Source organism: Charadrius vociferus, unplaced genomic scaffold (genome assembly GCF_000708025.1).
Source record: "Charadrius vociferus isolate BGI_N301 unplaced genomic scaffold, ASM70802v2 scaffold1578, whole genome shotgun sequence".
NCBI lineage: Eukaryota > Metazoa > Chordata > Aves > Charadriiformes > Charadriidae > Charadrius > Charadrius vociferus.
Window position 1 is genome coordinate 590,822 of NW_009649704.1, and position 11,348 is coordinate 602,169.

The window sequence follows — 11,348 nt, forward strand, 5'->3', positions numbered from 1 at the left end:
TTGGGAGGCTGCGAAAGTGTGGGGGGTGAGGGATTTGCCGAAGGGATGCAGAGAGCTGGTGGGAAAGTCAGAAGCGGTTCCTGGGACTTCAGTTGCGGTGGATTGTGCTGCGTCTCCTTGAGCTGCGCCGGGGCCTCGGGATAAACGCGCTTGGCTTTATCTCCTAGGAAGATGCTGAGATTGTACAAATTCCTGCCATCCTCATCTGAACAGATGAGTGATATAAAATCCATCACAGGGGGCTGTTAGATGAGCAGCAACCACAGTAAATCTGCACCTAAACGAAAAACCCAAGTAGGACATATTTTTATGTTATTTAACTGAGATTTTGCATCTGGGAGGGAGGAGGGGCGCAGAAGCCAGGGGTGCCTCTTCTCTTCAGAAATGTTCCAAGCACTAAAAGGAGAATTTATAGTTCAGCGCTAGGGGGGGAAATGCATAATTCATTTTCCAGACCTTGGAAAACCAAAAAAGAAAAGAAAAAAAAAAAAAAAGTGGGATTTCATTTGTAGTCGCAGTGTGAGCTATAGCTGAGCCCCCCCTGCCCCCAGCCTGCCCAGCTCGGGGGGAAGAGGGTGCACGACACATTTCCCCGCCGGGGAGTTGGGCAGAGCTGGAATTGAGCATCACCGTGCAGGTGTTCGTCGGAGCCGGGAGGAGGCCGGGGTTTATTTGTGGCCGTGAATATTCAGCCCACGAAAATCCCACGGTGGGGGGTGACAATAAGGGCTCGGGGCAGGTCTGGCTTCGCCTGCTGCCGGGCAAAAGGCGGCGCTTCGGCCGTGAGCAGCGCGGTCCCCGGGGATCCTTCCGGCAGCCCGGGCAGCGCCGTGTCCTCATTAGCCAAGTAGGTGTGAGATGCTTGGATTGAAGATGCCGTATGACAGTAAAGTGCTATTAGTGTGCAAAAGAAGCTGTTTTAGTTATTCCAGTAAAGAGAAAATTGTTCTCCTTGTAGACAGGTGAGATAATTAATCATTATCATCTTGCCATTACATTTAATATTCCAGGGCTGTGTGCGTACCCTGGGCAGGGACCACAGCCTTTATCCGCCAGCCTGTGACAGCAGCAGCTTTCCTCGGCACTGATGGAGCTGCCGCCTCTGCCAGCCTCTCTGCTCCCCTTTGGGGTGGCAGTTCATTGCGGGAGGTCACTGCCCGCACACGCACGGCCGAGCCGGTTCCTGCTGCCCCCACGAGTCCCCTCGCCGACGGGGCCGGGTGTCCCAGGGGAGCTGCGAACGGGTCCGGGGAGCAGCACAGCCACGAGCAAATCCTTTCCCCTCCATGCTGGGAGCGGCTGTTCCCAAAGAAAAGACACACACACAAAAATATTTGGGTTTTTCCCAAAGCTTTTCCCAACCTTCAAAGAAAAATAAAGATAAGTTTAGAAAAAGGGGAGTCGGGGGCAGTGCAGACCCCCGAGCAGGGGGAACCGCAGCCCCCGGGAGCGCTCAGCCGGGATGGGGCATTGGTGGCACATGTTGGCCCTTCTCGCGGCAAGCAGAAAAGTGAAGCTCCGATGCTCAGTTCTTTTAGGTGCTTTTTTTACTACTTCTTTCCTCTCTGCTGCCACCCCAGTTTGATGTACCTCTGCTCGATGCTGGGCTGGGAACGGGGCCAAGGGGAAGAGCTATCCTTTGCAGCTGGCGTCAGTCCTGGTCCTTGGATAATTGCTGGCAAATGTGCTCACCTGAACTGACCAGGGGATTATTTTTTTTCTTTCTTCCTTTCTAGAAGTTGAAAATATCAGCCTGTGATGAGAGAATTCAGCTTCTGTTGCTCCCAGAGCCCCAGTTCTGCTCTCTAAATTCAGCATTAATAACAAGATCTCTGCAAAACTTTTTACAAAGTCAACCTTTCTTCTTGAGATGCCTCGGGGTTTGCCCAGACCTGTTGGGCTTCTGCCCCCCTGGTACTGGGGAGAGGAGAGGGGGAGCATCGCTCTCTGCTTGCCCGGGCTGTGGGGGGGAATTTCAGCCTACAAAGGACCCTTCTTCCTTCCCTGGGACCCCTCAAGCTGTCTTGAGGGAAAGGAAATCCTCCTGGAAATGCGCTGGGATATAGGGCTATCAACCGAGGTAGATTTGCTGAGCTGAAGACACTCTTTGCTTTTCTCTCTTTTATCAAGCTGCTTTATATTCTTATTACTCTATTGACACATCCTTCTCCCCCACTCGAATCTAGCCTTAATTTTCAACTGTTAATCAGGCAAAGCACTGTGGCATGCTCTTCTGTAATTAAAGAATTAAAGCCATACCTGAAGAATGCAGATGTGATGGCAATATTAAATTATTTAAATAAAGCCAGGCCATTAGTTATGCACATCTTTCAATCTTTCATCTCTTGATAAGCTCCAGCAGCTTTTGGAAGGGGGAGAAAAAAAGTTTAAAAGTCTGTGTGAATTAATGAAGAGGAGAAGCCCGGTGTGGGGTACTGGGAAGTGCAGCTGTTTAAATGCAGTCTGCAGTGGGGGCAGATTTCATAGAATCACAGAATGGTTTGGGTTGGAAGGGACCTGGAAGATCACCCAGTGCCACCCCCTGCCCTGGGCAGGGCCACCTCCCCCCAGCCCAGGTTGCTCCAAGCCCCGTCCAACCTGGCCTTGACCCCCTCCAGGGATGGGGCAGCCACAGCTTCTCGGGGCAACCTGCCCCAGGGGCTCACCGCCCTCACAGGGAAACATTTCTTCCTCATATCTCATCTAAATCTCCCTTCTTCCAGTTTGAAGCCATTCCCCCTCATCCCATCACTCCATGCCCTTGGAAAAAGTCCCTCCCCAGCTCTCCTGGAGCCCCTTTAGGCACTGGAAGGGGCTCTGAGGTCTCCCCTTTTTGGCCTTCTCTTCTCCAGGCTGAACCCCCCAACTCTCCCAGCCTGTCCTCCCAGCAGAGGGGCTCCAGCCCTCCCAGCATCTCCGGGGCCTCCTCTGGCCCCGCTCCAACAGGTCCATGTCTTTCCTTACCCAGAGGAGTATATCACTGATTACAAGTGCTGGACCAACAAAGCACGACACTTTTTTTCTCTGGGCTGTTGTGTTTGGCTTCCCTCCCTTTGCTTGCTAACGGCATCCTTATTCATGCAGCGGCTGCGCCCTGCCAACACAGCGGCCTCCAATAAATATGTCAATAACAATCTGAAATCATCAGGTCGTGGTGCCCTTGGACTGGCTTTATTGAGTGAGATGATTTGAAATATTTATATGCAATAGCTGTGCTGGTAGAGAAAAAGAGTAATAGAATGGAAGGAGGCTATTAATGTTTGACAAACAGATTTACTTGGATGTAATCAAATTGCAGCATATGCTTAGGGGGGAAAAATCAACAATGTTAACGAATTGCGGCGCAGGCATGGTCGGCGGTAGCCGGCCCATCACTGTGTTCTGTAGCAGTTTTCCGCTGAAAGACCACATTTATAGCTATCACATTATCGCTTGCAAAACTAAAGGATGCTTTTTTTTTGGTAATAGGCATAATAATTTTCTCTGCTTTGCTCGTGAGGATAGTGCGTGTTGTGGACAAACGGGTTGGTGCAATGTGCTGGTGTAATGTGCCCAGGACTGGGCTTTCGGACCAGGCAGGCTCAGCCCCGCTCTGCCGCTGGGTGACAAGCCACCCGCAGCCTCGCTTCTCCCTGTTAGCTTAATGATTTATTTTTTTTAGGCTGCTGGCCAAGAACAGCCCTGGGCTGTGAGGGATGACTGCAATCCCCCCCTTACCGGCGCTGCTGACCTGTGTCCTTGTCTAAGGCAGGGATGTGGGTTCTAACAGCACGTGTGGCCGCAGGGGACATCGCTGCGGAGGTACTCTTGGCTAGGTGGTGTTACACGCTCATCACAGGGAGCTTTTAAGTCCCTTATAGCTGCTTCTTTCTGCATATATTGATGCTTAAGTGCATGGGTAACTTCTCCCCATGCTTCCCTGGATTCCTTAGGGCAGTCAAGACCCGCGGATGAAGCAGCCCATTGTGCGAGAGGAGGTTGGGGAGACGCGTTTCCCACAGATGCTGAGCTCCCGACCTGAAACGCACGTGGAGCCGTATCTGCCCACCGACTCTTTCATGGGCTTTCAAGAAATACTGTTTCCAGGAGGACCTCACGAGTTTTCTCCATGCTGAAATGCTGCCGCTTTCCCTGTTTCATAACAAAATGCTGCTCTGAGTTCCGCCATGGGTCTGCTGAGCAGCACAGGGACAGCGCTGAAGCGCAGCAGGGTGACAAATATAGCCCACGATGACAGAAAAAGGCTCCTTCCCTTCCTGCATCCAGCACGGCTGATGGCTTCAGGGAGAGAAAAACACAGTGTCATACTCCCACTCAGGAGGGGAGAATTAGGGCAGGGAAGAACAGGCGGGAGGGGATATTCTTCCATATCATCCTAAAAAGCGTGTCTGTGGTCACCGAAGGGCTGCCTGGGGGTGGCTGTGCCGTACCCCGCGGCGGTGACAGGAGCACCAGGGGGATGTTCCTGCTTTGAGCTGCCCTCGCTGTCACTGAGCCAACAAGGCCTGGGACGAACAGCTCGCTCTTCGGCTTTCGTCAGGGAGGGGAGGAGCGGCAAACCCCCCCACTGCTCATTTCACACTGGATTTGCATGGTTCCTCACTAACGGCCCTTTTAATAGCCCGTGTAGAGAAATCTTAGGTAAGTGGCTGTTCTCAGAGAGGCTTTGTTCAACATCTGGTTTGGGGGAATCAGCTCCTGGTAGGCTGGTTATTTCCCTGGTTTTAGCGATGAAGGGATGCCAGGGGTTTTTCGGAGGCTGTGGATCCAAAAAAAAACAAGAAAGAGGGTGCTGGAAAGAGAAGGGAGAGGTTTGGCTCTGGTGTGGCTCCCAGATGTGCTCCAAGTCACAGCACGAGGTGGGAGAAGAAGGTGCAAGAGGATGCTTGGAACAGCTGGAGATGCTGGAAGGGCTGGAGATAGGGGAGATGCCGACCTTCCATTTTCCACCAGCAGTGCAGAGCAGACCTCCTGCCTCCAGAAGCAGATTAGTCTTTACCTAAGACTAGACCCCAAAGTCTCATTCAAATCAGCCGAGGCAAACTGCTGGAGCGATCCCAGGTGGTTTTGAGGCTGCAGATCACCACCGGTGAGCGAACCCTCCCCTGAGCCATGCCCCAGCTTCACCTTGGCCTGCTCGCCTTTCTCAATAACTTATGACAGATGGCAATACAGCGGAATTATTTAAATGGTGGCTCTCTCTTCGCTTCTACCGTGTATTATCTATCTTATTTTCTGTTTCCATGTGTTATTCATAAAGCTTTTCATGTCAGCTTGTTTGCCAGCCAGCTGACGGGGAAGCCTGTGGAGGCAGGCAGGTTTGTTCTGCATAAAAGGCCATAAATAATCTGAAAACTGCCAAGCGGTAGCACATTTCAGGGACTTGTGCTTAATATTGGGAGACTTCCTGCAGCAGCATCTTGTATTTGCAGCCACCAGCAGCAAACTTCGGGGTCTTTTCCACTGCACCAGCTGATTTTCCCCTCTGTTAGCTCCCTCTGCAAATTAAAGGACAGGGAAGGTGATGTTCTAATAGCATCTTAGTGTCTCTTCAATAGCCCCCTGGGAGAAGTTCATTTCTGATCGGAGGCATCAGCATAAAACCCCTCGGAGGGTGAATAGGCGCTATGCAGGGAGCGGTGAATTCCTTCTGCTGTCATCCAGCTGTACAGAGCACTTCAAAATAGGGAATAACACAAGCCTTTTGATCTACTGGGGGAAAAAGTCCTGCAATTTAGCACTCGACAAGAAAATCTAATTTGTTTTTAGCAGAGGAAAGCCATTATCCCACTGCAGGAGCGAGGTGGAAAAGCAGCTGCAAGGGGGTTGCTGAGAACAGTCCCCCTGGTGGGACCTGGACCAGAACCAGGAGGGGCAAACTTTTAAGAGTCAGCCCGGCTTCAGGGCTGAAACGGAGAGGCCGGGCTGAGCGCTGGGGGTGCTGGGGCAGCGGGGAGGACTGGGGACAAATGACCCACAGCCACTCATCAGGCGTAGCCTTACCTCGGCATCCCCTTTGGGACCGACGGCATCCACCCTCCATCCCTGGATTCCTCCTGTCCCGCTGTGCCACAGGAAAGGGCTTCCGCAATTTGTTTTCTTCTTTGTTTCTTTTTTGCGTTAACTCATTCTTGGGGCTTAAGAATAAAAAACCCAGCCCCACACTTCCAAGAGGCAAAAACTTCATGCAAAACACATCTACCCCCTCCCGAGCTCTCTGAATAGAAATACATACAGCGGAGGCCCCACCTCGCTGCCAGAAAAACATCACCCGGAGGGAAGATACACATCAGCAACAGACTAAGTGTTGTACCTCCGCATCCAGCCCCCTCCCGCGTCGCCGCTCCCCTGGGTGCTGCCCTGCTTGAGCTGGAGGGCACGAAGCCCCAGGCTCCCCGTCCCCGGCACCCCGGAGCCATGGGTCCAGCCCCTCAGTGCAGGGGGGGCGTTTACTGCATTGGGGAGGGGGTGAGAAGCACCTGAACGCTTATATTCCACAGCTCTGCTCCTCCTTAGGGTGATTTGGAGGGAGCTGGCTGAGCAGCGGGGTGTGGGGGGGTGTAGCGAGGGATGCTGAAGGATGGAGATAGCCGGGGCCTTGGGCAAAGCCACCGGGAGAGTCTGAGCATCTCGGAGAGTGTTTCTGCCTTGGGGACCTCGTCCTTTTCGAAGAGGAGGCGAGAGGGACACGGCTCCTGTTGGGGCGAAGGGCGGTGTGGAGCAGGCAGCCCTGGACGATGGGGGTACGGGGCAGGAGGGCAGGATGTGTGCTGCTGGAGGTGGGGTTCAGCCGAGTCCCGACGAAGGAGCGCGCGACAAAGCTCGTTCTCTCGAAAGCCATTCGCTAACCCCGGCTGCCTGTGTGAGCCAGCTGGAAATTCCTGATTGCCTGAAATCCAGAATAGTTTCGGGTTTGTTTTAAATCAAATGGTGAATGAGCGACGGCTCTAACGAGGAACACGGAGAGGCTTCATTAGGAGGAGAGCAGACTTTATTTTACCTGGACAGCTATGTGATCGGGGCTTTTGGAGGAGTCGGCTATCGCGCTGCGCAGCAAACAGGGCTTTCTGCTAAATCCCTTATTCTTTTTTCCTTTTGGCAACAACAAACAGAACTTCATTTTCTGGCAATTACCCGGAGCTGAGAGCAATAAATAACTCCTGCAGCAATGCTGAGGAGGAGGGATGGGTGAATAACAACACCCCGTGTACGCTCACTCCTGAAAGCTTGCAAGAAAAGCAAGAGCAGGAGCTTGACACAGCGAATAACCACAATTGCGAGCAGATTTATGGATCGCACCGTGATATACAGAGGACCTGAAGCTGGGCAGGGCATAACATCATAAATCAGGCAAGGCCAACAACCCACGTGTTGCCTGCTTCCTCACAGCAGGTTGCTGTGGGCTTCTGCTAAAAATTAACAAAAAAGAATTGAGGAATGGCTGCGCTCATTTGCAGTGTAAAGATAAGGCAATAGGTGTGTTAATGTGCAAAATGAAATAAAAAAAATAGAAGTTTCTTGAGAGTGAGAACACCTACTTCCACTCAGGTAATTTAATGAGAATTTTACCCTTGACTTCATCCAAATTAGATGGGAATCGCCACTGTGTTAAGTGATCACAATTTAATATGCGCATTAAGTTATGCAACGTTATATTTTAGGCCAAATCCTCTTTCTGGCTGCCCTCAGAAGATGCTGAGCCAGGCGGCGGGGGCACAGCCCGCAGGGATGAGGGGCTTGGGGGCATTTGCCGCCTGAAAGGTGAGAAGAAACTTGTAGAATTAAAGAGATTTGTACTTGACAGGGGCACACAGCTGCTGTCCTCCCGTCTCGCCGGAGCCAGAGCGAGTCCGTACGCCAAAGCAGTGGCTGTGTTGGAGCATCCAACAGCCTCCTCCTTCACTGCCCCCCTCGTCCCCAGCGAGAGATGCTCTGGTGGGGCGAGCGGCCGACGCGTGTGCTGAGGGCACGTGGAGGTGTCTGACTGTTTAATTGGCACCGAGGTGCTGCAGCCGAGTCCATCTGAGAAGTGTCTTGGGGGAGAAAATTAACAACCAGGGCTGGCTTTTGCGAAGGAGCATGTAGGTAAAAGGCATAAATTCGCAGGGGGACTCGCAAGTAAAGCGTAATAGAAAAACCCAGCCACCTTTAAGAGAAGGCAGGTTGAATTTAGTTATATTTTCTGGATGTGAAAGCAAACCATGATGAAGAGCAGAGTTGCGTTCTCCAAACTGGGGAGATGTGGTGTTCCCTCCCATGAGCCGGCCCCGGTTCCCACACTCCCTCCCATATGCTATGGCATGGTGCTGATTAATTTTTTTGTTCCTTTCATTCTTTTTCTCTTGCAAGCGGTGACCTGAGCTGGCTTTGCCACAGCAGTGCGAGTGGCTGCACCGTGTCAGTGCCCCAAGTTGTGCAATCTGCCAGCAATAATCTTTCATTAATAACTGCTGCGATGGGTACCGCAGCCCAGTGGGGGTCAGAGGACCTGAAAATTAATCCTTCTGCCTTCTCCCTTCTCTCCTCCTGCCCAGAGCATCATCAGATAAAGGACGTCAGGTCCCCAGGGGCGGCCGGCAGCCTCGCGGGCTCTCTGCCGGCCAGCGGTGCCCGGGGCTGAAGTGGTTTGCGATGTCAGCCCAGCCAAGGTGGGTTTGCTGCTGCGTTTGATGCCCCAGCCGTGCTCCGATCGGGGGGTGCCGGTGGTGATTGATAGCACCCATGGCCCTTTTGCACCAGTGATTCCTCACCGCTGGAGCGGCCGCCCCGCGTGCCCTGCGGTACCATGGCACAGGAGGCAGCTCTGGCACGAGCAAAAAGGTTCCTCTTGGCCGCGTCTGTTCCCGCTGTGGGGAGAGGAGAGAAACCCGATGGAGCAGCGGGGGAGAGCCGGGGAATGGCGGCCCTGGGGCTGCTCCGACCCCGGCAGGAGCTGCTCCCTCCGGAGATCCCATCCCGTCCCGGTGCCCTCCCCAGGCACACAGCTTGCAACGAATGCCGGAGCTGCCGCCTGTTAGCTGGGTTAAAGAGGCAGCTGAATGCATTACTGCTCCGTCTGCCTTCATCACTGGGTAATTTCCTCTCCTGCCTCCCGCCGCTGTGCGCGTTAATGCTTGTTACGTTCCCCGAGCATCCTAGAAATGCCCGAACCCATCTCTTCCACGGCAATGTAATTAGGACAAATGCTTTCTGCTTTTCTATCTGCCGAAGGACTTGGTGGTGATTATGATTCCTTATCAGGTTTATCCCAGCGGTCCCAGCCGAGAGCGTGGCCGCACGGTGCTGGGCACGGGAGAGGAGACGGTCCCTGTCCCCCGCACGGAGAGTCTCACTAGGGAAAAACAGCAGGAAAAGGGCAGGAAAGGGAAGAGGCATGAAATGATGCACCCCGAGGCAAGGGATGCCCCACGCGCTGCGCCAGGTCACGCTGTCCCATGGCAGGAGCGGGGACGGGGGCTCCACAGCCACCGGCCATCAAGTCCCCGCCACGGCCATCACCCCGGCCTCGGGGCGCACAGTGCGCCTGTCTGCGGGGTCACCTCCCCCCTGTGCTGGCGGGCGGGCAGCGGGAAGGATGGCACCCCAGGGAATTTAACAGGGCGAATGGTGGAGAGGTCCCTTTCCTGCTCCACGCACACCGTGACACCCACCGAATGCTGTTAAGTTCTCGGCTTAAAATTGAAATGACAAAATAAATCCAGATTTGATATTCGGAGAGTTAATCACTTGAGCTCATCCTCTTATCTCCAGTTCATAGGTGTGTGTGGGCACACATCCATACACGCTTTCAAAGGAAAAATAATTATCGCGGAGATAAAGCTTTCATTATTTTTAATAGCATCAGGTCCACTCGTTGAGTTATTACAGTAATAAAAACTAATTAGATCCCTGGTGATACGTTCCCCCTGTGCACGCTGCCTGCCTACCTTATCGATTGTTATTATAAAAACACATAACTGTATATCAGATCATTGGTAATAATGGCTGAGCCTTTTCCACGGGCATATTAAACAACGCACATATTTCATATAAAGAACTGTTTACTCTTATTTAAAAACCTGAAGGGAAAAGCCCTGATTTATTTGGCAGCTGTAGCTGTTTGTTGAGGTTTGGCTGCAGATGTGCGGCCCGTGAAGGGTCTCCCCTTCTCCCGGTCGAGCCGGCGGTGCCCGGTTTGGGCTCAGTTGCACCAGAGCGTGCTGCAAACGCCTCTCATCGTGCTAAAATGTCTGTGTCAAAAGAAAACAAATCAAAACACAGATTTTGAATGTGTCAAAACATTTTCATTCAGATTTGTGAAGTTTGACTGTAGTTTTCAGTTTGATTTGTATTTTTTCGCTTATGAATGTTCTTTGGTATGCCACGGTTCTTTTAGAAAAACGCTTTCATCCAAAGCAAAACATTTAATTTGAGGTTGAAGAAAAATGTTTGATTTATTCTGACCGTGTCTCTAAGATGCCTCTCATTTTTTAAGCATTGGTTGTTTTTTTTTCACTTTCTAGAAAATATCTCCAGATTTGAGAGCACCAAAAAAAATCAATTACTCACCTAGCCCGATTTGTAACACGCGTTCCCTGCTGATAAACGCAGGCATTGGTGCCTGCCAAGTACGACTGCTGAAAACCCACTAATTACCAGTGCCGGAATGGTAATCTCCAGCAATACAGGACTGTGTCATCTGATTAGAGCCCCGCGCTGCCGGGAAGTTTGGCCGCCCCATTTCCAGCGTTATCAGATGGATGCGGTGTCTGGGCCCGGGGAGAGGACGCGCGATTACAACACCCCGAATGCAAAAGCCAAAGCAAATTTACTGTTGTAATGCGACACAGGCATGTTCCAGCGCTGAGGGAAAGGCGGTTAGTAATGCATTGCTTGCTTGAATATGTAACAAGAAGGTTTAAACGCTTCTGTATAGCTAATGCTAACGTAATTATTGTTTTTACTGTTATCTGCACATATGCAGGCTGTATAGATATATATCTCTCCCTCTGAATGCGTAGAGGCTTTTTAAACTTGCAGCAGAATATAATTACCCCAATTAGACTTTGGCCACGACCCAAGGGAACCTTCCAGCACCAGCAAGAGCAGTGGCACCGTCAGTTCTGGCTTAAAAAAAAAAACATTTTCACGGTGTCTTTGCAAGCGAGTCCGTTTGAGGCTCACTGCGAATGCGTGGTACTGTGTGCAGGTCTGGCTTGGTTGATTTTATTTTATATATATATATATACATATATATAATGGATATAATGGTATAATTTTATATTGTAGTGTGCATCCATCAAAGCGCATCCCCTGTGTGCCAGGGCTGGTCCCAGGCGCTGGCGGATTCTGATGCCGGCTGCTGCCCG

The 11,348-nt window shown here is 51.8% G+C and overlaps 1 protein-coding gene across 1 annotated transcript in view; it reads right to left on the reverse strand.

Moving 5' to 3' along the window:
* Positions 1–688: 688 nt before the first annotated feature.
* COL9A2 (collagen, type IX, alpha 2) overlaps positions 689–11,348 on the reverse strand; it is a gene marked incomplete at its 5' end in the record, with an annotated part of 66,935 nt that continues 56,275 nt past the window's right edge. Inside the window, one exon of the mRNA XM_009890604.1 lies at positions 689–861. Within this exon, the coding sequence (XP_009888906.1) occupies positions 689–861 (173 nt within the window). The remainder of the gene's footprint in view (positions 862–11,348) is intronic.